The 25,278-nt window shown below is 39.7% G+C and overlaps 2 protein-coding genes and 4 non-coding genes across 8 annotated transcripts in view; 5 read left to right on the plus strand and 1 right to left on the minus strand.

Annotated features, from left to right (window-relative positions):
• trmt10b (tRNA methyltransferase 10B) lies at positions 1–7,352 on the minus strand. The gene is made up of 10 exons (XM_046063920.1): positions 7,337–7,352; positions 5,941–6,067; positions 5,525–5,700; positions 4,645–4,753; positions 4,388–4,521; positions 4,092–4,244; positions 3,570–3,648; positions 3,166–3,233; positions 2,832–2,955; positions 1–2,751 (listed from the first exon to the last, which is right to left on the minus strand). The coding sequence occupies exons 3-10, from the start codon at positions 5,654–5,656 to the stop codon at positions 2,615–2,617; spliced, it is 936 nt and encodes a 311-aa protein (XP_045919876.1). The 5' UTR covers positions 5,657–5,700; positions 5,941–6,067; positions 7,337–7,352; the 3' UTR covers positions 1–2,614.
• intu (inturned planar cell polarity protein) overlaps positions 6,990–25,278 on the plus strand; it is a 26,905-nt gene continuing 8,616 nt past the window's right edge. The window contains exons 1-10 of one of the 3 annotated variants that reach the window (XM_046063820.1): positions 6,990–7,035; positions 10,162–10,318; positions 11,617–11,703; positions 12,137–12,744; positions 15,199–15,284; positions 18,591–18,806; positions 22,807–22,925; positions 23,953–24,042; positions 24,642–24,719; positions 25,023–25,206. In XM_046063820.1, the coding sequence (XP_045919776.1) occupies positions 10,233–10,318; positions 11,617–11,703; positions 12,137–12,744; positions 15,199–15,284; positions 18,591–18,806; positions 22,807–22,925; positions 23,953–24,042; positions 24,642–24,719; positions 25,023–25,206 (1,554 nt within the window). In that variant the 5' untranslated portion in view covers positions 6,990–7,035; positions 10,162–10,232. Of the gene's footprint in view, positions 7,036–10,161; positions 10,319–10,781; positions 11,018–11,616; positions 11,704–12,136; positions 12,745–15,198; positions 15,285–18,590; positions 18,807–22,806; positions 22,926–23,952; positions 24,043–24,641; positions 24,720–25,022; positions 25,207–25,278 lie in introns of those variants that run through there. The other 2 variants (XM_046063822.1, XM_046063821.1) reach the window with 2 other exon arrangements.
• On the plus strand, positions 9,105–9,320 carry LOC123981219. Its single transcript, XR_006827710.1, has one exon. It is a non-coding gene; the product is annotated as a small nucleolar RNA U3 (small nucleolar RNA).
• Positions 19,135–19,208, plus strand: trnan-guu. The gene has a single exon. It is a non-coding gene; the product is annotated as a tRNA-Asn (tRNA).
• trnan-guu lies at positions 19,938–20,011 on the plus strand. Its single transcript has one exon. It is a non-coding gene; the product is annotated as a tRNA-Asn (tRNA).
• Positions 20,654–20,727, plus strand: trnan-guu. Its single transcript has one exon. It is a non-coding gene; the product is annotated as a tRNA-Asn (tRNA).

The following is a 25,278-nucleotide window of genomic DNA, read 5'->3' on the forward strand; positions in this document are numbered from 1 at the left end:
TCAAGAATCATATATATTTATTATTTAAATTACAAAACTATACAATTATACTATGGTATAAATAGTATTTTCCCTTTGAAGTAAACCTGGGGAGCTAGTCTGAATGGGCCCAATGCAGCTGATGACATTAATATCTAGCAAGTATTGTTATTTTTAATTTACAGGGGCTATGCTGAAGTTTGTCAGTAGAGTAGATGCTGCATCATCAGTTGATACAGTTGATCCAAATCCAGCCTCAGCCAGTACCAGCACAGACCCAGTCCAGACGTCAACAAAACAGGGTCAATTTCCACTGGAAGCCTAGAAACATTTCAGCAGCGTACCGTTTATCCTGCTCCACATTAATTAATGTTTTTAATATGTCCTTTTTGTGCTTCTACCTTCTTCACAGCTCTCTGTGATCCGCTTTGGTTCCATAATCTGCACAGCTACATATCCCACAGGGAGCATTTCCGAATAAGAGTGTTTTGCCTGCCTGATTTTGCTGACATGTTTAGATTTTGTTGGGGATTAGTGCTTGCTTTTTGTGCTGCTTCATGGCTGGTGCAAATACTGCATCATGCTGTGCTGTTTCTCTAAGCCTAATAGCTTATATCTTGCCTGATATCATCCACTCGGTGGAGTGGGTGGATTCAGATCCAGGCAAACTTGGATATGGACCAGCTGCACGGTGGGAGATTTCTAGAGAACAACCATTGTAATTGCCAGTTCTCAGTTTAGGCAACAGAACGACTCTGTTAAGTTCTTCCAACAGAAAACAATAGCCCCTGTCTGGCAAGTTGTGAAAATCTCCCCAGGTCAGATTGATGAGTAGCTGAATGGGTATGCAGTGCTTATCTGGACATGGTGATGCTGTTGATAGTGGCACTATTAAGGGAGGGACAAGTCCCACAAGTACACCCCAGTCTACGTATCGGACTGGCAAAACAGCCTATTATTGTATGAGAGGGCTTGACAATATCTTGTTTCAGTTTATAAGAAAGAATATCTCTGATAAAAACTAAAATGTAGACTAGAGCATTGTAATGCATAGTATATTAATAAGCTTCTCTTTTGCCTGATTTGACATTTTCCCACAGCTGTGGGGGGGCAAACACACTGATGTGACGTTAATTCCTGTAAACTTTGTCATAAGCTACATGTTCAGACAAGTGGAGCTTCGTCATTTGGAGTTATAATGTAATTGGTAATGTCAGGTCACATAAAAACCTTCACAGACTGCCAAAGTCTCGAGTGAAGCAATATTACAGGCTAGAGATATCAGGTGTCACATGAAAATCCATCCGTTGTAAATACATAATAACAAACAATAAGGGCGGTACAAGTACTTCAGTCTGATTGTCGGTGAAAATTTAACACACAGGTTAAGCGGTTGCTCTAACTGCCAAAGAGCACAAACGTTGAAGGTAGAGTGTCAACTTTCCTCTCTACATCGTGGGAGACTATACCTTTGTGATGCCTTTTATAATGATTTCTGTGCAGTGAGGCTTATAAAACATGATCAACTGAAAAGTGGGAGCTGGATCCAAGATTTTGCTGGGGTTATGATCCAGATCCTTCACAAACCACTTGCTGTTGACTGTCCCAAAGTCAGCAGGAAGTGAGTGGAGTGTTATTGTGTTTGTTTGTTAAGTATGCTGCTGTAAATGTATTTTGGGATTGATAGAATTGGGAGATAATACAATTCTCTAAATGTGAATACTGTGGAAAGCATCTGACCTTTTTGATTATCCCTTTAAAATGGCTGCCTCACAGATAAACACATCCAAAGTGGGACAAAAAACTCTCCCCCAGATACTTAGTCAACAAGATATTCTGCTCAATGAAAACACAAAAACTCCCAACTAGCTGGAACCCAGATGTGCTTTGACATTTGACCGCCTCTCTCAGAAATCCTTCTAACTTAACTGGAAATTTGATCATTCAAACAATAATAATAATTAATAAACATGTAGGCTTTTGCCTTGACCAACAATTCTCCCTCCTTTCTGGCCAGTTAGATGAACCCAAATCCTTTGGAAATCAGGCAGTAGTGTTAGCTTTCAGAAAAGAGATCGATCAAAAAAAAAAAAACAATAATAAAACAAGAGAAAAAAATACCTGGAACAGTTCTGAAAATCAGATTTAAAATCTCAGACACCACTGGTTTGATTTAAATGAAATGCTTCCTATGTGCCTGTACAATATCATTTAACACCAACACTAAGATATGTTTGTATTAAGATTTTATGTACAAAATCTCAAGAATACATTCTCTGCAGGGAGACCGAGCTAAAACAAATGAAGTAATTTGATATCGTAAAGACATTTATGGCTTTGTCATTTTACTTACAAAACCTTAGGGATTTGTGAACTATAATAAAAACAAATGAGCTCACAAAAAAGACCCCTGAGAAAGTTCCTGTTTTGTTGAATTCCTTCAAAGTCAAAATATGACGTTTTGTAGGTTTTAATGTAAACAAAACAGAGAAATGTTAAACAACAGTGTGCTATGTCTCCATAACCAGGAATTTATCACATTGTATCAACGTATCAGGTTGTTAACATGGAAAGAGATGACCCGAAGAGTTCTATATGAAGTATAAATGAAAATTAACCCATATCAATCCATGTGTTACGTTTGCGTTGGAGAGAAAGGAAGCTGTAGGGAATCACCTTGTGCAACAACATAACCCTTGCCCTGGGGGAACCACGCCTGCAGAGCTTCTGTCCAGCTGCCAGTGTTGCAGAAAGTCACCAGGATGTCAAACACTGTGGACGGAGAGAGACTTCATCAACAACAAATACAACACAGCTTCAGTTGTACTGCGTATAAAAAAGTGATTACTCGCCTTGATTAACAGCCAGGATCTTTGAGTGGAAGTTCTTAATGTTGTCTTTCTTCACCATGTACTCATCTATGGGCAGCCTCGCCGTCTGAACGCTCAGGTCTCTGGCCCTCGAGAAACTCAACTTCTGCAGACAGCAAAATGCATTAACATAATCTCATTGCATTAATATGAGGAGCTACTGGATTTTACTCGACCTGGATAGAAAAAGGAGGTTAATTATACACTGAATCAAATGGAAAACTGACGTCTAATCAGTCATATTGAATAAGTTGATTGGGTTGCTGCCATGTGATGTCAATGTTGTGCAGTTATAATCCGTCTCAGTGTAAAATACCTTCTGGATGCTTTCATCCACAAGGCCCCCGAGGACATACACTTTGTCAGCATCTACTGTTTCTAAAGCTGAAATAAAAGAAGATTCAAAATAATATCAAAGACAGTCAAATATGCAAAGAAACAAGGACACACACATTATATATATATATATATATGTGTATAGTGAAGTGCTTGTTGTAGTATTAGTAGTAGCAGTAGAAGTAGTTAAAAGTTATAGTTGTAGTACTGTACCTATGATAAGTTAAGGACGCATGAACGTGATCAGAGTGTGCCCCCTGCTGGCCAAAAGATGCATTTCAACTAAAAACTTTTTATAAATATCTATAAAATTTAACCCTTCTTAAAAGTAAATCTGTTCTGCATTAACATATTTTTTTCATAAATGAGACAAAATCTTCAAACCTTCTTCAGCATCTGGTGTGAGGTAGACGATAGTTTCAGGAGGAAAAAGGTTCAGACAGCTGTCTTCTGTTATGTCCATCTGAAAAATGAAAATAATTAAATAAATACATTTAAAAAAATTAATTAATTTAAAAAAATGTGCAGCTAAATATTCAAACTATTACTGTCCCAGATTACAGAGGAAGTGAATGAACTGTGATCTATGTTTATGGCACAAACGCAGTGAAATAGCCTTAAAGTATAATTTGTACGTTTCACCATGTTCACAAGATAATTAACCTATAACATATGCAACACATTATATTTATTTGACAGTTCAAAAAAATTTCACTTACACCTTTTTTTCAGGTTCAGTTGTTTCAGCTGGAGGTTACAGCTTATGTACATCTTGTGTTTTCGGTTTTTGAATAAAAAACTGCTGCTTTAGTTCAAAGCTTTTAAATAGGAAAAACAAACCTACTAACAAGATTTGTTCTGCTTTATGCTTCCTTTTCAGTTCAGGATGTGAACAACAATAATCACCATGTAGTTGAGGAAGCCATCGTTCATTCGAAGGCACTCTCTGTAGACACGACTGTCTTCTCTCAGGTCTGTCAGGAAAATGTGAAACGGTCGTACCGCCTTCTTGTTCGACCCGTACAGCCTCCTCAGCTGGCCAGCCAGTCGACTTATCTCCTGAACCAGACAAACATACTCAGTTGAAGGGAAGTGAAGCTCTTTGGAAAAACATTATTTGACACAAATACGGCTGCCATCTAAATTCTTAACAACAGGCTGTTTGATAGTTAATGATGCTGTTTTGTTCATCAGGCAGGTACCTTGTCCGACATGCTGTCCGTCATACTCAGGTCGACACAGAGTTTGAGCCCTGTGGACTGAGCCTCAGCTAAACGCTCTTTGGTGATTGCTTTCATGACCCGTTTGGTAAACTGAGGATTATCTGCTCCAGCCCCTTTATGACAAAAACACAGGAATGACAGGTGTTCTGGTTATAGACTGCAACGTAACGTACTTTCACTTTAAGTCTCCCTACAAACACAAAATGAGCATTTGATCCTCTTCAGGTGAGCTTTACCCGACTCCTGCTCACGGTGGAGCTTCCTCCTCTGCTTCTCTTCTTTCCTCTTGCTTTTCTTCGCTGCCAGCTGCCTCTCCCAGTTTCGCTGCTTCCTCAACACATTCCTCTGTTCATGAAACAGACACCATTAACAGTGTAGAATAACTACAGACATCTACAGATTTTTATAGGATACTACATTACAGATTGTTTAATTCATTCATTAAGTAATAAGACCATGAGTTTAAATGCTGGCTTTTAGCTTGTTGAAAACTGATTTTTGATCTTATTTGAAGATTGGGCTTTTAAAAACATTTTATGCACCAAATGGTTCACAAAAGTTTCTGAAATCGTGGAGAATCATGTTTTATCAACCGAAGTCATCTAAAAACATAAAAAATACCTAAATTAGAGATTTGAGGTGGTCACACCTGAGTGAAAAAACAAATATGCTAACTATGTAAAATTAAAATTTTGGGTGTTTCTGACTGCACGAGACTATTTCAGAAATCAAATAAGATCATATAGATTTTTATACTGTGGTCCCAAGAAACAATTTTTAATTTAGATTTATTTTTATAGTTGAAATAAAAACAGCTTTTAATGTATGACTGACTATTGTGTGTTGTGTATATATATATATATATATATATATATATATATATATATACACACACACACACACACACACACACACACACACACACACACATATATATTTAAATGTATTTTAACCTTTGTGAAAAGTCTTTGAGCACCATGTAAAGTGCTCTATAAATAAATTGTATTATTATTATTATTAGTGGTAATAATAATAAGGTAAGGTTGCTAACCTGAAAATGCACATTTAAAGAGGTTTAAAAGTTGTCCAAACTGAAGGCTAAGTAAACAAACTTACTGAAAATGATGCATCTTCTCTGCCTGGCCTGTCTTCCACCACATCAGTCTCCACGTCTATCTGAAGCAGATCTATCCCCTCAGAAACTCCATTCAGCTGCATTTCACACACATCTGAGTGAATATGGGCCATTTCAGTCTGCTGCTCTACTCTGTATCTTCTGACTCCAGCATCACCTAAAAAAGACATTGTTTGATTCCGTAAATGTCCAGAAATGTCAACAAAGAATGCTAGATTTGAGTAAATCAAAAGAGAGAGCGCCTAATTCTGTGTGAGAAGTCGTTTAATAACATATATCATTTTTAAAAAGTTGCAATAACTGTTCTTAAAATAATAGTTTTTCTGAAATTCATTAAAGCACATTAAAACAACCTATGAATGATGTAAATGCAGAGAGAGAGAAGGAGAAAACACACCTCACTTGAAGAAGTCGCTTCCAGGTTGCGAACATGTGAGCGGCGCATGTGAATGACGTCAGAGTAAACAAGGTGGAGAGAAAAATTGGGCTTCATGGACAAACCTTTTCAGCCGGCCATAAATAATCTACAATAAATCGCAAATTCGGTGTTTTGTGTTGTTAGTATAATGTTTATAAATAATAATATATTTAAATAATCCAACAATACAAAAACACTATCTACTCATAGGCAACAGTAGTTTAATTTCCGCTAACACGACAGAAGCGGCAGTCACTTAACATCCATCTCCAGTAATCCACAAGCATAAACTTTGTTGTATTATTTTAAACATCAAACTACATCGGTCAAATATCCCAGAGATGTTTTACTTTCCTCAATGCCGCCACGGAATTTTGATTGCATTTCTGAAAATACAAATGACAACAGGCTATATAGGCTGCTGCTGCTGCTGTTAGGGACCTGTATATAATATTTTCCAAAGAGACAGTCTTTGTTCCTTAAGAAAGAAAAACTGGAATGTATCTATAAGATATATGATCATTCAATGACATGATTAAAGAAATGTCTTTGTGATCATTCATCAATGGTGGTTCCTGCATTTTACGATGTTAGTTAGTAACCTATTGTTGATTAGAAACAAAAGAACGTGCATATTTGGCAGGTTTCCTAATTCACAGTTTTTGGAAATAAGATAATTTGGTTTTCAATGAAAGTTGCTAACACTTGTTAAATGGTATAAGGCAAATATCTTAACACACAGCAGGTATGTTCCTAAGCCATTGCATTAAATATTACAAATACAAAAGTCATATATGATTTTAGCATAAGCATGTTGAATAAGTACAACATTTTATTATATTATTACTTGCCAATCCTGATTTATTAAACTCCAAACTGCATTTTCAACCCTTTCAGCAAATGATCGATTATGAGATAAAAGTAGCACACAATAAAATAAAATAAAACTTCAAACTTTTATTCTATTAACTATTAAGTAAAACTTTATAAACTTTCTCTTCCTGTCTTAATTAAACATCCGCAGAGGGGCGCTATTTGATTTACGTAAGGGACGTTTTACCGCAGTTAGGATTGGTGAGTAATCCCTTTATTTATTAATTTATATCGTATATGTCTAGACAAAAACATAACTTATGTAAATGTTGAGCGTTTGGTAAGTAAATTAGTTAGACAACAAAATACTGGTTGAAGGTTCGTTCCGTTGTCGAGCTAATTAACGGTAACGTTGAACGCATTGTCTTATTAGCACAGCGTTAGCTAGCTAGCTTAAAGTTATCCCCTTACTTGCCCATACTTTGTATTATCAAGAACAATATTTTACCAATATTTTAAAAAGTGTGGGTGTTAGAAACGTGTTAATTCTACAAAGATAAACCTTCACATTCAGCCAGGCTCCAAAAAATGTGTCACGGTCGGTTTGGACTGACAATGTAACGTGCAGCTAGCGGTAGAAACCTAATGGGCTAAAACGTGAACCGTTAACTTAGTGTTACGTGAACCAATGATTAACTTAGTTACATCCCAGTAACTTGTACAATTTACAGTCTGCTTGGATGTCTAAGACATGATACACGGTAAGTATTTAAGGAAATACTCGCAAAATGCTGCTAAAATCATTATTGGGCCATTTTTAAGGCAAGTGTTAAGGTGTGAGAATCGAGGTGGGAAGTGTTGGTACAAGCTAGCATCAGCTAATTAGAGCGCTTTATAATAACAATCATCATTATTATGTGGATTAATCACTGTATTGTAGGTGTAGAATTATTCAATTCAGTTTTATTTATACAGCGTCAATTCACAACAAAAACCATCTCACACTGTTTTTGTTTTGTTTTTTGGGATCCAGCCTGTGCTTCAGCCAACAACTGAATAGAAAAAAAGTTGGTTTCCTACCGTAAATCAGACATAATCTAGTCAGGGTAATTTAAATAAACTTTCAAAATACAGTTGTTTTTTGAGGTTACTAACTAAATCGACATTATTTAATAATAATCTTTATTTGTAGAGCACTTTTCAAAAACAAGTGTAAAAGTGCTTTAACTTAACAAGTGTAAAAGTGCTTTAACAAGTGTAAAGTGTTAATCACTATTTCAAAATGGCGTGATAGTGTAATAACGTTACAACAGTAAGATTAAAAAAGACTTCTGTTTCTCTAACACTATGCTATGATTTCTCCATGTGGGATTGACATTAGAGTAGAAGAATCCATAATGAATTGGCTTTGTGTCTCTGTTTGCAGCAGTTTATTACCAAAACACATGAAACTTAAAATGAAGCAAGGAATCAATTCGTCATAGCTTCAAATGTTTTGTTGTAGTGAGAACATTGTAAAATATGTTAATAGTTGTAATATATGTGTTTTCTTAGACAAGCCTAGTCATTATCACTATTAAACTGTCAACTATCAAGTGTATCATCATGCCGAGGTAGGTTGTCTTGCCGCGATATTTGATCATGAACAGGAAGTAGCAGTTAATCTCGTTTGTAGTCGGAAGACAAAATCTGTTGCACATTCGGTCTGTTGCTATCGAGCTTCACTTAACGTTAAATTTGAATATCTCGTCTTTTCTTCAGTGACATCATTTCTTCTCGCGTTATTTACCAGTATGTGACACCAGCATTCAGTCAACATACATGTCTTGATTGCTTGATGACAATATCGGCTCTAAAACGATGGTTATACCCGTGTTGTTGTTAGCATTTGAAGCTAACACGCGGCCATGCAAGCATCGCAGCAACCAATAAGAGACTCAGAGGAGGGATTAAGCCGCCAGACAGCATCCTGGGTATTTTAAATAAATATCATTTTAGATAATGTAACAGTTGATAAAGAGACTTTCATGAGAATAGCTGTTATGTATAGCCTGTGTTTTGTATTCTCAGCAGAACGATGTTAAAATGGATTTCCGGAAGAAAATATTGTCTTTAAGGTGCTTTTAAAATGTTTTTATATCTTGTTAACAGATGCGGATACATGTACATATTGTGGTTTTTATTCTGTTTATTCCGTTAGCTGACGTTTTAGATGTTCTTTGTGGTTGTTTTGTCCTTATAACGTTTGATTTACGGTGTTTCATGTCAGCACCATGACAGTGAAGCCCATGATCCTCATACTAGTAGTGGGGCAAGCGAAGTTTAACAGCAAGACTATACTTTCAGGGATCATTTCTATAGTTTCTAACTTGAGAAATGTGTTTCTAAAATGTTTGGTCTCGCTAACCACGATGAAGAGTAGGTGATACTCCTTCCTGAGCGCGAAGCGGGTAGAGAGACTTGATTTGTTTCATATGCTCTCTACTTTTGATGACCGTTCACTGTCTCCTCGGGGACGATGAGGGAAGGAGTATGATCAGAGTGGTAGTGCAATGCTGTTGAAAGTAAGAAAAGTTAGTGTTTCAAATGTTATATATCTGAAGTGAGCATGACATACATAGAAAGTTTACTGTAAACATGGTGCTTTTATAAAGGACTGATGACAACATAATTTCAATACCTTTACTAAATTATATTTTATTATTGATATGTATGTACTTAATTATTTCTCATTCATAGCATTGATAACCTATACTCTACTACATTTCAGGGAGAAATGGTGTGTGCTATTTAAATCGTCTTTGGTTTATACCACTCCATTTATTCGTTTGTTATTATAGTTACCAGATACTTTGTGGATTATGATTTTACCTACAAATAAAACAAATTATATAGTTATAACATATGCTGCATTTTAATAGAAAATAAACTACCCAAAGTGGCTCAAATGAATAAGCCTTCGACCAGCTAGAACATTAAAATGTTTCTCACAAGTTAATAAATCGGTATTAGTAAACTGATGATACAGAGTAACTCTCCAAAAGGACTATTATACGTTATTTCCCAGACTTGAATACGACGCTCTTTTTTCCCCCCAAGTAGAAATGTGGGCTTGTCTGCTGAGCTTTTTGTTAGTAACCCAGTGAAGGCGGGTGTTTACTCCACCTGCCAAAAGGACAGCTGGGACAAATTCCTCTGTGCTGTCCTGGAGAAACACTCTGCTCCCCGTGAATAGCGTTGGTGTTGGACCGGTCAGTGACCGAGAAACTGGGGGAGGATCCGATCTGGTCTCGGAGACGCAGTTCAGCCTGCAGCCTGCTCGGGGCAGAGGGAATTCATTCATTTGGATTTTGTCTTGTTTTTTAAACAACTTTTCCTCTGGTTTAGATGGCATCTTCATAAATTGGAAAGTTTAAAGTTGCTGGCCGCCCTCGTCCCGGCGAAAACATGACACACAAATGATGTTTAACATTTCTATAGATGGAAGTTCATTCTCTAAAAATTTGGAGGACTTTGACTCCATTCGCAGTGTTCTCCTTTACAGGTCAGTAAAACATTTACACCTTGTTGTACTTTATTTTATTTGTATTTTTACAAACCTAAAGTTATGTGCTTGGGGATTTTAAAACCTCGCGCAGGGAGGTGGAGATGTAGGGTAACATATTGAAAGCTCGAAAGCACAGTTTATTGTTTTTGCATCCTCACTTCCAACATATATCTATTAATTAATTGTTGCGGGAGTGTGGAGTTGGTTCGAATGGTTGATATCCCTCTTAATTCAATGTAGGAATGTCTTTGTAACATTTTTTAACATTAACATGTTTGTGAATATAATATGAACAAGTATGTGTTGTTGTCCGTGTGGTTAACGTTACTTCATTATTTAATGGGGGAGAAGAGCCTCATGCTGGCTCAGAAAGCTTCTGCGTTGTCCGGGGCAACTGCACGGTCAGCCAATCAGAGTGGGCGCATTCGCGTCATGTGATCACAGCTCGTAAACGCTTACAATATGGCGATAGAAAATGCGCTGTTTATCTAAAAAGTTAAGCTTTTTAAAGACGCGTTTCGTGACTGCACGGGGAAATTAAACCGTCCTACAACAGCACAAAATGGCCTTCGCAAATTCCCGCCAGTGTGTCGACAGAAGTCTTTGTAGCGGCCGCACGGGAGAAGATGGTGCCGAGCACGACAAGGATAGCGACTGTGACTCTGCATCGAGTTTCAACAGCTCCGACTACTCTGAGTAAGAAGATGATTTCTCTCCCAGACTAGAAACAAACAAAGAAACTGTTTCCACGTGCAGATATTATTTGACAACGCGAGCTGTACACAAGCTAGTCAACAGAAAAGTTATCTCTGTTAGGAAGAGATGCTGTAACTTGAGACATTGTGGTTTAACTTACGTTGCAGATATGAAACGTATGCTGCGTGAAATGTGGCTGATTTTTTGATTTCACATTTAGTCATTTAGCAGATGCTTTTATCCAAAGCGATAGAACAACATACAAGTATAATTAAAGCATCAATACTGCGTGAGATCTACAAGTGACAATAGATACTTGTAAGAGCAGCAATAAATACTAGGAAGAGCTATAAGCATGTACAGCATCAATGGGATAAATATATAGGCAAATAAGTAAGAGTTAAGGAATAGGGCAATCAATACAAAAGAATTGTAAGTGTAGAAGAGCACAGGAAGTGCATTTTAGAGGTTAGAGGTGTTATGAGAGAAAGTATTCTCAGAAGAAATGAGTTTATGAGATTTCAAGAGCTTCTTGAAGTTAGAGAGGGACACCCTCCTCTTATGGTGTGTATATGAATGTAAGTACTTGTGCTTTTCAGGCAGTGGCCAGCTTTGCCAAAGAGGGAGTGTCTCCCCCTCCACACACTTATCCATCTCTACTCCCTTGTGCTTATCATAGATTTGGGGTATGTTTTCAATTTGGGAGGTAAATCTACATAAATAATTGTATGTTTCTTGCCATCCCCAGTTAATTTATGGATATCGTGTTGAAGCTGCCTACCGCAGGTTCTTTAAAGCAGGTTTAAAAGGAGAGAAACTAAAAAGGAAAATATCGTGTTTTTGCTCCCACCCGTTTGGTCAAACATGCGATTACACTTTGTACATATAGTAGTTTTTAGTTGAAACTGAAATGGTACAAGCATAATACCTTTCAGGACAAAAATAGTAAGTATTGTAGATCATCTCTACCACAATATATGATAACTAAAATCTCAAATGATATTTAGTCCTGTCGGTCCTGTCAATACACCTCTCGTCTCTACTACTGTACCGTGTGTTCCCAGTTCTATACCACTTTGATAATAGATATTTTTCAGTGCTCTGTTTGTTTTCTCTCAGTGACTTGGAACCGGAGTGGTTGGATGACATCCAGAAGAATGGCGAGCTTTTCTACCTGGAGCTGAGTGAAGGCGAAGAGGAGGCTGCTTTGGTCCAAGCTGCCGCCAATCAAGGCGTGTCCACTAATCATGTTCGCTTTAGCGAAAAAGAGGCAGAGGTTATCACAGAGCAAAACAAGAAGCAGCGGTGCGGTTCACGGACGAAAGGTGAGCCCGCACTTAAAAGGCTAGCCAGGATCCTGAGGAGAAAACGCCGGCCTTCTCAGCGCAGAGGAGGAGGGAAAGATGGGGGTAAAGACAACTCCACCTTATCATCACGTCCAGCGTCCATCCTGAAGAACCAGCCAGGTCAAAGGCAGGGTGTGACGGTTCAGCAGCATCAGCTGAAGGAAGTGTGTGTCTACCTCAACCCAAAGCGTCTTGGAGGTTCATCAGCACCTCTCTCTGAAAGTGGAGGCCTGCTGAAAGCGCTGCTCGGGGTGGTGCATTGCCCCTCCTGGAGCCTCAGAGGGCAGGGAGACCCTGCAGGGGTCAGACAGGAGGAAAGACTGACTATACATGGATTAATACCCAACAGCCCGGCCATCAAATGTGGCCAAATCCTAATTGGTAAGACCAAAATAAAGTTAGCTGTTATTAACTGTTCTACAAATAATACATCTGTACATCTGTGTTTGCGAAAGCATATGAAAACAACCCACTAATACTACATCAGTTCATCTTAAAATACATATTGCTTAAAAGTTCATGTACACGTTAGGTCAAGGTTGCACTAAGTGATTTTTAGCCAGATTTGCCAGTAGGAGAGCTTGGTGACTGTCAGGCTGTGATCAGAGGTAAATCAGCGCTCGATCAGCGCTCGCCAGTCGTTATGTGTGAACCACTCAACGACACATCAAAATGGCCCCCCGACACATTTCTGACACATCGACGATGCCAGCCAGATATCTGGCATGCCAAATATCTGGAAGAGTCGGACGACTCGACATCCACATCCAGCCAATAATAGTAGGCAGCTGGCAGAGAGGCAGCTACTTTTTCACTGCAAAACACATTTCACTCCCCTCCAGCTCTCACTAGCTCAGACGATCCCTGCTACCTGCGTGTGCTAATCCATTCTTTCACCCAGATTCTTTGTCTTCATAATTTTCATTAATCTTTATAATAACAAACAACAGTTGTTTCATGTGTTTGCTTCATTTCACGTTTCACATTTCATGTGTTTTCAAAACCTGATTTGGAGACCAGCGTCGGGTGACAGCTCGTGTAGTGTGTGACCCCCTGTCAACGATTAGTCACATAGTGAACGCCACAAAGACTTCCAGACTCTAGTCACAAGACGTCAAATTGTGTGGTGTGAATGGCACAGCCATCGGCCGACCCTGAAAGTTGTGTAGTCTCCATGAGCTTTTACTGTACAAGGTTTGTTCCTCATTAAGGTATAAGAGCAAAAGCATGTTATCAGCCTTATTAGCAAGAGATGATCTGTCTCTTCTAGTGTTCAGGAGAGCTAACCAGTTAAAAGGTTCCTGGTTGGACGATGAGATGTATACCATCCTCAGTAGAGGAGGGATGTATCTGAGAAGCTTGAGCTTTAGAGGAACGTATTATTTAGATATAAATATAGTACTTTTTGTGATGGACCCTTTGCAGAAGGTTTTCTCTCTCCTTCCTCAAAAAGAAACAATCACCCACAGGACAGAGAAAATGCAGCTATGCAGCAGTTATGATTTCAATAACAGTCATCTGAGTCATGAACCGGCACTGACTCATTCAGTCCCACACCACACAAATTCACTGCCAAAGTACGGCCACAATTATTACAACATAGTCACAAACAGATTTCTTAAGAAAAAAGGTCCAAAGCCTAATTATGAGTGCGATCTAGCCAAATGAATTCAGCAAGTGGTAGCCATGTAACTAAAGTAGATAAACTATGATGTGTCCAGGTAACTTCATATGTTTGTTATTTTTCTGAGGGAATATACTGAAAGACGTAGTCTAGGTTTTATTTTTTCCATTCTGCATCATGTTGTCTAGATAAAGCCAAGATCTCTCAGTGCTTTGAATCCACAGTAAAAACTACAAAGTAATACAAATCATTATCATTGTTTCACGTTTTCATCTCTGTGTTGTAAAACCACAGCGTTCTTGTTAAAAAAATGTTTGTAGGACGTTAAATCGCTGCTTCTCACGGCCAGCTCAGAGCAGCAACGATACTCAGTCCTAGTGAACTTTTCAGTACAGTTTCGCAGAGTGAATGAAACTCCAAATGCAGGTCTGGTCCTGCAGAAATGGTAATCTGTCTGTTTGAAGTGATTTTCTTCTATCTGGGCTAATGATCGGACAGTTTTTACTAGCAGACAGAGGAGCGCCAATTGTGCTTCACCACAAATGACTACCCACATGAGTTACTGTTTAGAGAAGCTTTTATGCAGCGCGGCTACATGCTTAAACAATTAGAGCGGTTAAATACCTGAAATAGCTTTGTTGAGATGATGGTGAGCCTCCCTGCACACAGCAGGTGAAGCTCTTTATTGGTGCTGGGTCAGCTTGGTGCATAGATAGGTCAGAGGCACAATCAAGCAAACTATCCAAGTGGTGTTCTTACTGACCATATAAGCCAAGTCCATATTTAATTATTGACCAAACACAGGTCAAATGTTTACAGTAAATCCTGCTTTATTGTGTGTCAGTCAGTATCAGTAGGGCATGTTGTCACTCTTAATAATATCCAGATAAAGGTTGAGGTTCTTCCTGTTATTTTGGAAGGAAAAAAGATCAAATACCACCAAAAAATAAAGACATACTGCTTTGTTACAGTACTGAAGTTAAAAAGCCTTTGTTATTGTATCAGTATAGAATTATTTTTGTGCTTTGTGTTTCATTACTGTCAGATCCATGTAGTGCTTCCTCGCTTGTTTTTTAATTCTAATATATTTCTTAGTCCAAAGGTGTGTGGCAAACTTGTGGGACTGTAGGTTGGTTACATGTACACTACTAGCATTGTCTGTTAGCATTGCTTAAGTTTGTAAATGTTAATGTTCTGGGTGCTGTGTTCAGGTGACGTGCTTGTAGCAGTGGACGACGTGGACGTGACCTCGGAAAACATCGAGAGGGTTCTGTCCTGCATCCCGGGACCAACACAGGTCAGTGTGTCTAAATCTACCATAAATACTAAGTGAGAACTTCAGTGAGCGCTATTTTGTTGTTTTCTTTTCAGTAGTATTAGCAACTGGTGGTCATGTTCTTTGCTGCCATATATTAAAACAAGTTGCACAATATCTCAGCTTGTACCCTTTCTCATAAAGGGTTAGTCTCCAAATCTGTATGGTAGCATTTAGGTCTTGTCACAAACAGCCAACCTGAACAGTAAATATAGACATTAAATTACTTTGAAAGGCATTGGTTCTTCTAAGCTGCTAAAATGTGAGTAGAAAGCAGAAGTCAGTGCTGCCTAACATCAGAAAACCCTCAATTACTGAGAAATGATCCTTTGATCGGCAGCTAAAAAATCCATAGTCTGTGCCTCAGTCGTGCATTTTCACCAAACAGCAGACCATCAAAAAGTAGGAATTTGCAAATGACAGAGTGTGTACGGGTTGATGGCGAACATGGCGGGTAGACGGGACTGCGGTGTGACTCCACAGGAAGCTGGTGTGGGATTGAAAGCTCAGCTGATTAGAAGATGTAGTCGGAAACTAAATCAAATTGTAGGGAAAGAGCGATGGAGAATTTTTGGGAAAAAAGGTTCCTCAGGCACCACGATGACTTTCACAAAACTTGAAATAGAGTTGGATTGCTGACAGAGTGATTGTTTTGTGTGTGTGTGTGTGTGTGTGTGTGTGTGTGTGTGTGTGTGTGTGTGTGTGTGTGTGTGTGTGTGTGCGTGTGCGTGCGTGCGTGCGTGCGTGCGTGTGCGTGTGTGTGTGTTAGAGGATGTTTTTTCTTTGTGCCAGCCCTCTCAGATGTAACATAGACAGTACTTATTATGTTGGGAGGAACAAATATTAGTATTAAAGTCAGTCCACCGAGTTACGTGTGTGTGTGTGTGTGTGTGTGTGTGTGTGTGCGCTAAATGACTGACATCAACAGACTGGAATTCTAGCGAGAGCACACTCCAGTCTAACCACATCCTTATTATTTATGATGAGAGAAAGTGCTGCAGTTAGCCCTCTCAGCCTCTTTGCCCAGTGATTTCCCAAATTTAGGGTTAGCCTATTTAAAAAGTCTGAGTCTTTGGTGCCCCTCAGCTCAGTCTAATCGAAGCTATTTCTTGCATCCTTTGTGAATCCTGGAGATTTAAGAGTTTTAATTCACAACTTTCACCTCTCGCTTCCAGGACTGAGTGAGCCAGTCAGAGTCACCAATTTGAAAGGTACATCTCGCGGCGTTCCACCGCTACACTGCTCTTCTTTAATAATACCCCTAAAATTGGCTAAAATGGCTGGCAGCCCAGATGCAGGCGCCTTCTGGAGAGGCGGGTGGCCTGTGGTTAGTGCTGACAGGCCTTGAAACGTTCTGGGAGTGATCGTTGGATTAGAAAAATACAGTTTCAACATTTTTAACCAGGGAATATGATCTTTTTTTTTTCTTAAGCATATTTGGTAGGCACCATAAGATCTAAACGTCCCACCTCTTTTGATAGTAATGACCATAACACCTCATTTATTTTTTTGAGCATACTAAATGGATTTCTTTGGTTGGTTCCAGACCCAAACAATGCCTGGGTTAGGCTCTCTCCTCTTTGGGTCACCCATTCCACAAACCATGTGTGTAAAACAAAGCAAGTGGTCACTGGGTTCAATAAATGGCATATTTCACATGGTGCGTTACAGTTTAATGCCAAAATGTAGTTGGGGCGTGTCCAGTTAAGATGTAGTGGTTAAAACTTATAACTGGATCTGCAAGTTCCCTGGTGGTTTGAGGTCAAAGCTCAGCAGAACCTCCACTGTTCTGCTTGCCTTTCTACTTTTTCACCAAGGGAAAACTCCTCAGACCTACTGGATATATCCTATAGGATATTGCTTTAAAGTTGTTGGATGGTGAACTAAACCTCTAGCCACACCTTCATATTTAAATAACCAAGAAGGGGCCCAGCTTTATTTTTAGAATTGGTATTATGGGAAAACAAGTTGGATTGGTGTATCCCTTGTTTAGAAAAAAAAATTTTTTACTTTTATTTATCTGGGAAAACTCTTCAAGCATCACCCTGCTTCACGCTTGTAAACCACCATGCTGCATTTGAAGTTAGCTCATTTACGACTAGATTGCAGTTTTAAATTAAATAAACTGTATGGACAACCCGACCATAACCATACCTCTACGATGTGTCCAAGAGTCTGTTCTTGTATAATGGCTGTGTTGCTCATGTCAACTACTCTGCTTGTAAATATCACTATACTTAAATTTGGAAACCGAGTTGTTCGAATTTGCTACAGCCTAAAGGGCACTTACAGGTCTTCCTGAGCAGTAGGTTCAACCAGAGAACCGTAACACATTATTTTAACCTTTAGGTCCAGCTGCTCTTTCTCACATCTGGACTCTGGTTCTGATTTTGTTGAATTAACATCAGCGCAGCTCCATAGTCATTCTCTAGCGCTGACAGGTTTCATCCCAGAGTCAACACGATGTGTGAACAGGTATGTCACCATAGCGTGTCTTTAACATTCACCTTCTGTACTTTTGTGAGTCTGTGAATATTTAGCTGTTCCCTGTCAGCGCTAGAGACTTGAATGTAGGTTTGACAGATTGCTTTAACCAGGACACCATAGAGTTGCATTTTCTCATCCACGTTCGCATCTTGACTGCATGTGTTTCCATGTGCGTGCTTGTTGGATTTCCATGCAGCTCTGTTTTCCTGTTTCCACTGTGACTTTCTCTGAATGGCAGTGTAAAATAGAGTACTTGGGCATGGAAAGTTTAAAAAAAGATACTGCATGAACGAAGAGAAGATAGGCGGTCTGTTGTCTTGCCACTGTTTCTTCGGGTTCCAGAGGTCTGGTTTTAATTTAGTCAAACAAGCGTAGGCAAACACACACACACACAAATCCCTGGTATTTGTTAGGCTGCGGTTAGGTCTGGATGTCTGTGTCACTTTCTCCCTGACAATCGTCATCCCGCTATTCACTTTTCAGCCGTTTCCTGAATGAATGTACAATGATTGAAGTTTTTCACCCCTTTGGACGGCCAGCACACATCCGTATGCCTCTACTTTCCTAAAACAGACACGAGCACTGTAAAATTTAATGTGGAGCCATATTGGCTTATTTTTTTAGAAATAAATGAAAACTCAGAGTAGAACTGTTAGGCAGGTTGATGCAATGATATTATAACAGAAAATCCTCTTTTTTTCTCCTCTTACAAATTATTTCCTTCCCAAAACTTGGAACTCTTTATTTCTCTCCACCTTTCCCTCTCTTACTTTTCTTCTGTCCTCCTGCCACCTCCTCCAGGTGAAGCTGACCATGGAGACGGTGGCTCTGGTAGACGGCAGCAGTGCTAGCGACACTTCATCAGTCCGTAAGACGAAGGCCTCTCCGCCAGTCAGCCAGCTGGTGCGTCTGCTGTGGGGGGAGGACACAGCCGAACTTCAGATGTCCATAGGACACATCCCACACATTGTCATGTACCTCTCACTTAAACTGGACTCAGCATCACCACAGGAGGAGGTCAGTTTTCTTTTCATTTTTAACACAGAAAATGACAAACAACACCACAGACCTTGATGAGAACAAAGACTTCTCTCTAAACTTTAAACCTCATCTTTGCTATTTTAACCAAAAATCGTAACAACTAAAATCCAGGAACTATTAGAGGAACTAAAAGAAAATAGTAAATAGAGGTGATTCAGGAAGCCGTGTTAGCGGCGTTATGGCACCAGTAGATTAAGATTAAGCCAGTTGTTGTTTTAAAATATATTTGGAAGAATGTAAGGAACCTCAAAATTAGATGATGCAGTGTTTAAATATCAAGGCCACGCCCCTTTGTTCTAGAGCTGTCTCTGTGGCGCAATCGGTTAGCGCGTTCGGCTGTTAACCGAAAGGTTGGTGGTTCGAGCCCACCCAGGGACGTTGGGTTTTGTGTTTGAGCTACCAGGTAACATGTAAATGAATAACCTGCTGTTCATGATCAGGGATGAGGGTCAGAAACACCAAGGGGCCCATTTCAGAAAGCAGGATTAGTGAAAACTCGTGTGGATTCATCCTCGGCTCAGCATGAAATCTATACGTTGTCCTTCTTTATAACTCTGTAGACATCAAGGCAGCTGCCAGGTTGTCAACAGCAGCTCTGAAACATTTAGCGTGGGCTACATTACTGCAGTATCACTGTTTAAATCAAAGTGATCTGTCTGAAGCTGTAACTGATCAATGAACAATCATTTGTCGTGCTGTGATTAATATCACCATTTCTGATCACAGTGTCATGTTGGAGATGATGATGATGAGGATGATTGTTGTGCAGCTGAAACGACTAGATATAGTTAAAAAGTGAGGTTTTGAATAGTAACAGCTTATAGTCTTAATGTGTTTTGACAGTATTTCATTAAATGCTGCTGAACAGATTTCTTAATGTAAAAGAAACGTCTAAATAAATCAGTTTTTCCGTTTGTTAAATATCAAGAAAATAGTAAATAGAGGTGATTCAGGAAGCCGTGTTAGCAGCGTTATGGCACCAGTAGATTAAGATTAAGCCAATTTTTGTTTTAAAATATATTTGGAAGAATGTAAGGAACCTCAAAAATAGCAAATACATGTGGGTGGAGCTTAAACAAGGAAACCACACCTTTTTGTCCCAGAGGTGTCTCTGTGGCGCAATCGGTTAGCGCGTTCGGCTGTTAACCGAAAGGTTGGTGGTTCGAGCCCACCCAGGGACGTTGGGTTTTGTGTTTGAGCTACCAGGTAACATGTAAATGAATAAACCTGCTGTTCATGATCACGGGTGAGAGTCAGAGACACCAGGGTCCCCTTTCAGAAAGCAGGATTAGTGAAAACTCTGGGGTTGTTGAGCCTGAAATGAGGAAAACTCTGAGTTTTTTGTTTCAGAGACCGAAACCTCATAAACCCTAGATTACTAACTGAATTAACTTATGCTGTGGAGCTAATTTGCTCACTGGCAGATATTCTTCAACAAAGTCTCAGTTTCTTTCTTACTCCTCCACTCCTGCTGAGCCTGAAGCAGCTGTCTGCCTTACAGTTTCTTGCCCTCATTCATACAGTCGTTATCAAAGCACTTACTGATTGCATATGTTTGCAGAAGTTTAAGTCTTCAGAAACATCAAAATCCCGGTTAAATATTAGTTTGTTAAAATAAGTTGTCAGCCTGGCAGTAAATGTACATTATAGGTTACAGTTTGTCCTTTAATAAAAGTCTGCCTGTTGTTTCCTCAACTGCTAGAAAAGTGAAGGTGGACAAGAAAAAAAAAATACAATTCGAAGAACATGAGAAATCTAAAAAAATTGTAAATACAAATGGGTGGAGCTTTAATATTGAGGCCACGCCCCTTTGTTCCAGAGCTGTCTCTGTGGCGCAATCGGTTAGCGCGTTCGGCTGTTAACCGAAAGGTTGGTGGTTCGAGCCCACCCAGGGACGTTGGATTTTGTGTTTGAGTTACCAGGTAACATGTAAATGAATAAACCTGCTGTTCATGATCAGGGATGAGTGTCAGAAACACCAGGGTCCCGTTTCAGAAAGCAGGATTAGTGAAAACTCGTGTGGATTCATCCTCGGCTCAGCATGAAATCTATACGTTGTCCTTCTTTATAACTCTGTAGACATCAAGGCAGCTGCCAGGTTGTCAACAGCAGCTCTGAAACATTTAGCGTGGGCTACATTACTACATTCAGGGACGTTGGGTTTTGTGTTTGAGCTAGCAGGTAACATGTAAATGAATAAACCTGCTGTTCATGATCAGGGGTGAGGGTCAGAGAAACTAAGAGCAAATGTGTGTATACTTAACCACCATTTTAAAGCCATGGCAAGAACTGCATTTATTTCAGTCGAAATGTAAATGAACTCTCAGATTCCCTCCAGTGGAAACAGGCTGTTGTTAAAGAGCAACATGGTTGAAAACTGAGAAGAGCATGTGTGTCATTGAACAAAAACAACTTAAACATCACAGAGAAGAAGAAAGAATAGAACATAAATGCTGTAGTTGATATCTAAAGTTTTTTTAAACTGTGAACTATCATACTAATAGTACAGAGAGTTAAGAATGACCTGAGTTGTGCAGGAAATCCCAAGACCAGGAGTGGAAAATTTTCCTTGAATTCTGAGTCAGACTACAGAAAACTACTGCTCTGGATGGCTTCCAACACCTGCGGGTGTCACTAACAGAAAACAGAAAGAAAGGGGTGAGAAACGGGACGGGGTTGAGGTGCTCAGACCCGAGAACAGCTCCTGTCAATAAATGATCTGTCATTTTAATACCACAAACTTTATTCTCTCCACGCTCCAATGCAGCAGTCTATAAAGAAAATAACGTATTTCCCTTTTTAATTTGATCCGTGCACAGGGCGCTGTGTCATACCCCATAAGGTAGGACACAATCAATCAGTGAAGTGTTAATCCCCAAGTTTGTTTTCTTGCTCTCAGAAGCAAACTACTCATTTGCTGACCGACATCTCCTACACTGTAATCACATTTTCCCCATGGACGACTATTGGCAGATTGATGTTTTCTTTATGGTTGTACTTTATGGTTCTGCAATTCCGTTTTGTGTATCTGAAAGCCAGACTCTTATCTTCTTCTTTTCTTTGTTCTAAGCTAAAGGGCAGTGGAGAGTACGGATTGTCTGGAGCCACATCAGCCAGCAGTTGATTTTCTAAATGACAGTGCAAGAACGCTAAACCCTGACTTTGATTTTTTAGCCCTTTGATTGCAGGGTAGCGGGAAGTGAAGAGCTACAGCGATGGTATTTTTGAGTTTTAGCTGTGTGATGTTTTTGTGATATGAGCATTGGTTTGCTTGTAGGTACAAACAAGATTTAACTGAAGTGTCGGTTGTTTTTCTTGTTTCTTTGTTCTGGTTGCCTTGGCTATAAGGACCTGTTCCTTCAAGGTTTTTACCCCTCACCCACTCCCCTGATCCTCTCAGCAGCTCAGCTCTTATCCGCCCTGCATCCTTCAAAGTTGCCAGCATGCAGTGAGGAATACTAACATCACAGCCAATACAGTGGATCTGCCCAGAGCACTCTCTCCTCTCCGCTTTGTAGTTGGTCTGAAGGGTTTGTTTCTGTGACATTTGCTCTTGTAAACTAATAAAAATCGTGTGCTCAGCCATTTCCCAAAGAGCAGACGAGAGTTTCTCTGAGTTTCAGTGAAATTACTGTTTTTCTTGACTGTCCTTTTCTTTACTGTGGAAAGTTTAGTCCCCTTCATCTTTAAAGTGACATTTCTTTCTTTGTTCCAAAGTGAGACAGAAAAACCGAATCCAAGCTAACATTGTTGAGGTGACAGAATAAACATCCAGCGGTTCATCTATTCATTCTTCTTTGCTGGCCACAACTCGGAGGAGACTGTAGCATCCAACAACAGATACTTCACATTTTTATATGACATTTTTCTGTTCATAGGCAAACCAGAGATGTTTTTCTGTCTGCTGCGTATATACTTTTGAGCAACACTGAACCAGATCTTCCACATGACACCGAACGTGTGTTTGTGTCTGCAGGAGGAGATCTTGTACCAGTACCCGGTGTCTGAAGCATCCAGCCAGCTGAAAGGAGTGAGGGGGATCTTCCTCACGCTGTGTGACATGCTGGAGAATGTCACCGGAGGGCAGATAATCAGGTAGTTTTTATTCACCAGTCTGTAACTGTAGAATAAGTTGGGATTGGTGTTAGCACGGCGGCTAATTATTATTCTCATCATCAATTAATCTGCAAATTAATTTCTCGAATAATCAATACATTTGTTGAGTTCTAAAAATATAAAAAAATTATAATGACATCTTCAAATGTCTTGTTTAACCAACAGTCAAGAAAAGTAGTAAATCCTCACGTTGATAAAGCTGGAAACAGCAAGAAAAATCAACAAATTGTTTTAGCTTTAATATTTTATCGTCTTCTGATTTTTACCAGCTTTGCGCACATAAAACTTAGTGTAATAACTTTAATAAACAGTAGCAGAGAGACTCGTATTGTTCTTATACTCTAATCAACAAGCAGCGGGTGCTGCTGTGGGCTCTTCCCCCGTCCCAAAGCACTCACAGTCCTCACATAGCTGCAGTCAGAGCAGAAGATGTTCACCCCTCCGACTCCAGAGCCTGCAAATGAATCGCTCATGCGCAAATATGTTTAGAGCTCTATGGTTGTAGTTCTAAACATGTTTTTATTCACTTCTTGTCTCTCCCATGACGTTATTCCCCTCTCCTACAGCGTCCATCACAATAACAAGCACATGGCCAATTATGAGGATTGGGTGATGATGTCATTTAGCAACTTCTAGCGACTTTTAGGACAGCCAATAGCTATTTCCTTACTGGGGAGTCGGCAACACTGGTTGCATCATAGCAATGATACGGTAAAGTGTTCATTCACTATATTTTCACACAAGGAAAGATGGCCCTTTTTATATAAACATTATAATAAGGAGTCAAAATAAATGTGTCGACCATGAAACCAGTTTTTTTTAAGCTCTTTTTTTTGAAGAGCTTTTCTGCCAGTTCGCTGCTGAATGTTTTGAATATATAATTAAGGTAAGGTTAAAAATCACAGCAACTGCGGGAGCGATTGGACCTTAAGATATTAACAGTCATGTTGTTTTAATGTTTACGACGCCCTCTTCTTTTCCTGTTCTCTCTGTCGCTTGTCTGTAGTTCTTCTCTCCTGCTCGGGAAACACCTGGTACACGTGGGCTACTGGAAGGAAAGCAACAACCTGTTGGTCATTGGTCTTCCTGCGGAGAGGTAGAGAGAGGCAGCATCAAACACGCACACATTGAGATAGCTCCACCACATTTAATGTAAACTGCGGCCTTTGCCAGCTGAGAAATCGATAAGCTAGTACCACAGGATAGTACACGGCAAGAGTTGATTCCATGCGGCAGGCAAAAGATATGACAGCAAAAGTTTCAGGCCATTGTTTCAAATGTAATACATTTTTTGAGCATGACATGGAGAAGAGGAAACATATTTAAGAGCACGAGCTGTAAAAACAATTGAAGCGTCAGTTATTCTCAGTTTCAGCGTGCACATGTGCCTCTTTTGTCCTCTGTTGGCAGGATGAGGACTTCTTTCAGGAGCATGTGGTTATAAAACGGTTCTTGAGATGAGTCATATTAGCCGCCTTTTAATTTTCAGCAGGTCACCAGATCAATCATATTCTCGGTTAAAAGATCTCATTCGTGCTTAAAAATGCTTAGGTTGGTTCTCGAGGAACACCCGCATGTAACTCATAAAATGTTTTTCCTGCATGGCCGCCGGCCCTTAGTCCAAATATTTGATAAGCTATAGATCAGCTGAATCTGAAGTTTATCCAGGTCTGACATTTTTCTGTTTCCCTCCAGGGTTCCACTGCTGTATCTGCAGACGGTGGTGGGAGACGTAGTCCGGACGCTAAAAGTGATGTACGGCTCCTTGGACAGGTTGGTCGCTCTTAGCTTTCCTGTGCTCCTGCTGAGAGGGCTGGTTGAAACTTTCTCTCTCTGTGTCATTTTCTGTGCTTAATGCAAAACATGCTGAAATAAAAATAGTGAGTTTCACCAGTTCAAAAATAAAACTAATATCCAGCTGGATTTCACACAAAGTCTTTATTGTCTCACTCTCAAATAGCTTTCCCATTTTTACATTTGTGTTTTTCTTGAAAAGTAATCAGTCCTTTATTTCTATGAATGACTTCTATGTGTTATTATGACACTCATTAGTCATCTTCGTTGTGTCCTCCGCAGTGCTTTCAGGAAGGCAGACCACGCTCCCAGGCTGGACCATTTCTTCTGCCTGTTTTTCCAGCAGCTTATCCAACCATCTCGCTTGAGGGAAGGCTCCTCAGCCCCGCCCCCTGACGTCTCAGGGACCCTTTTCCTCGATGCACTGCCGGCGGTCCGATGGCTCACGCTGCCTCCGGAAATCAAGGTGCATTTTTGTGTGTGTGTGTGTGTGAAGAGACTGGTACAAGAATATTGTTAACAGATGTAGTTTGTTGTT

Source organism: Micropterus dolomieu, linkage group LG12 (assembly GCF_021292245.1).
Source record: "Micropterus dolomieu isolate WLL.071019.BEF.003 ecotype Adirondacks linkage group LG12, ASM2129224v1, whole genome shotgun sequence".
In the NCBI taxonomy this organism is placed as follows: domain Eukaryota; kingdom Metazoa; phylum Chordata; class Actinopteri; order Centrarchiformes; family Centrarchidae; genus Micropterus; species Micropterus dolomieu.

Bases quoted from the DNA above. Each gene is read 5' to 3' on its own strand.
- trmt10b (XM_046063920.1), bottom strand. From the start codon at position 5,656: ATGGCCCATATTCACTCAGATGTGTGTGAAATGCAGCTGAATGGAGTT. The intron at 3,649-4,091 runs GTGATTATTGTT...TTCATTTTTCAG, and splicing joins ATGGCTTCCTCAACTACATG to ATGGACATAACAGAAGACAG. The intron at 2,956-3,165 runs GTATTTTACACT...TGCTGTCTGCAG, and splicing joins TGGATGAAAGCATCCAGAAG to AAGTTGAGTTTCTCGAGGGC.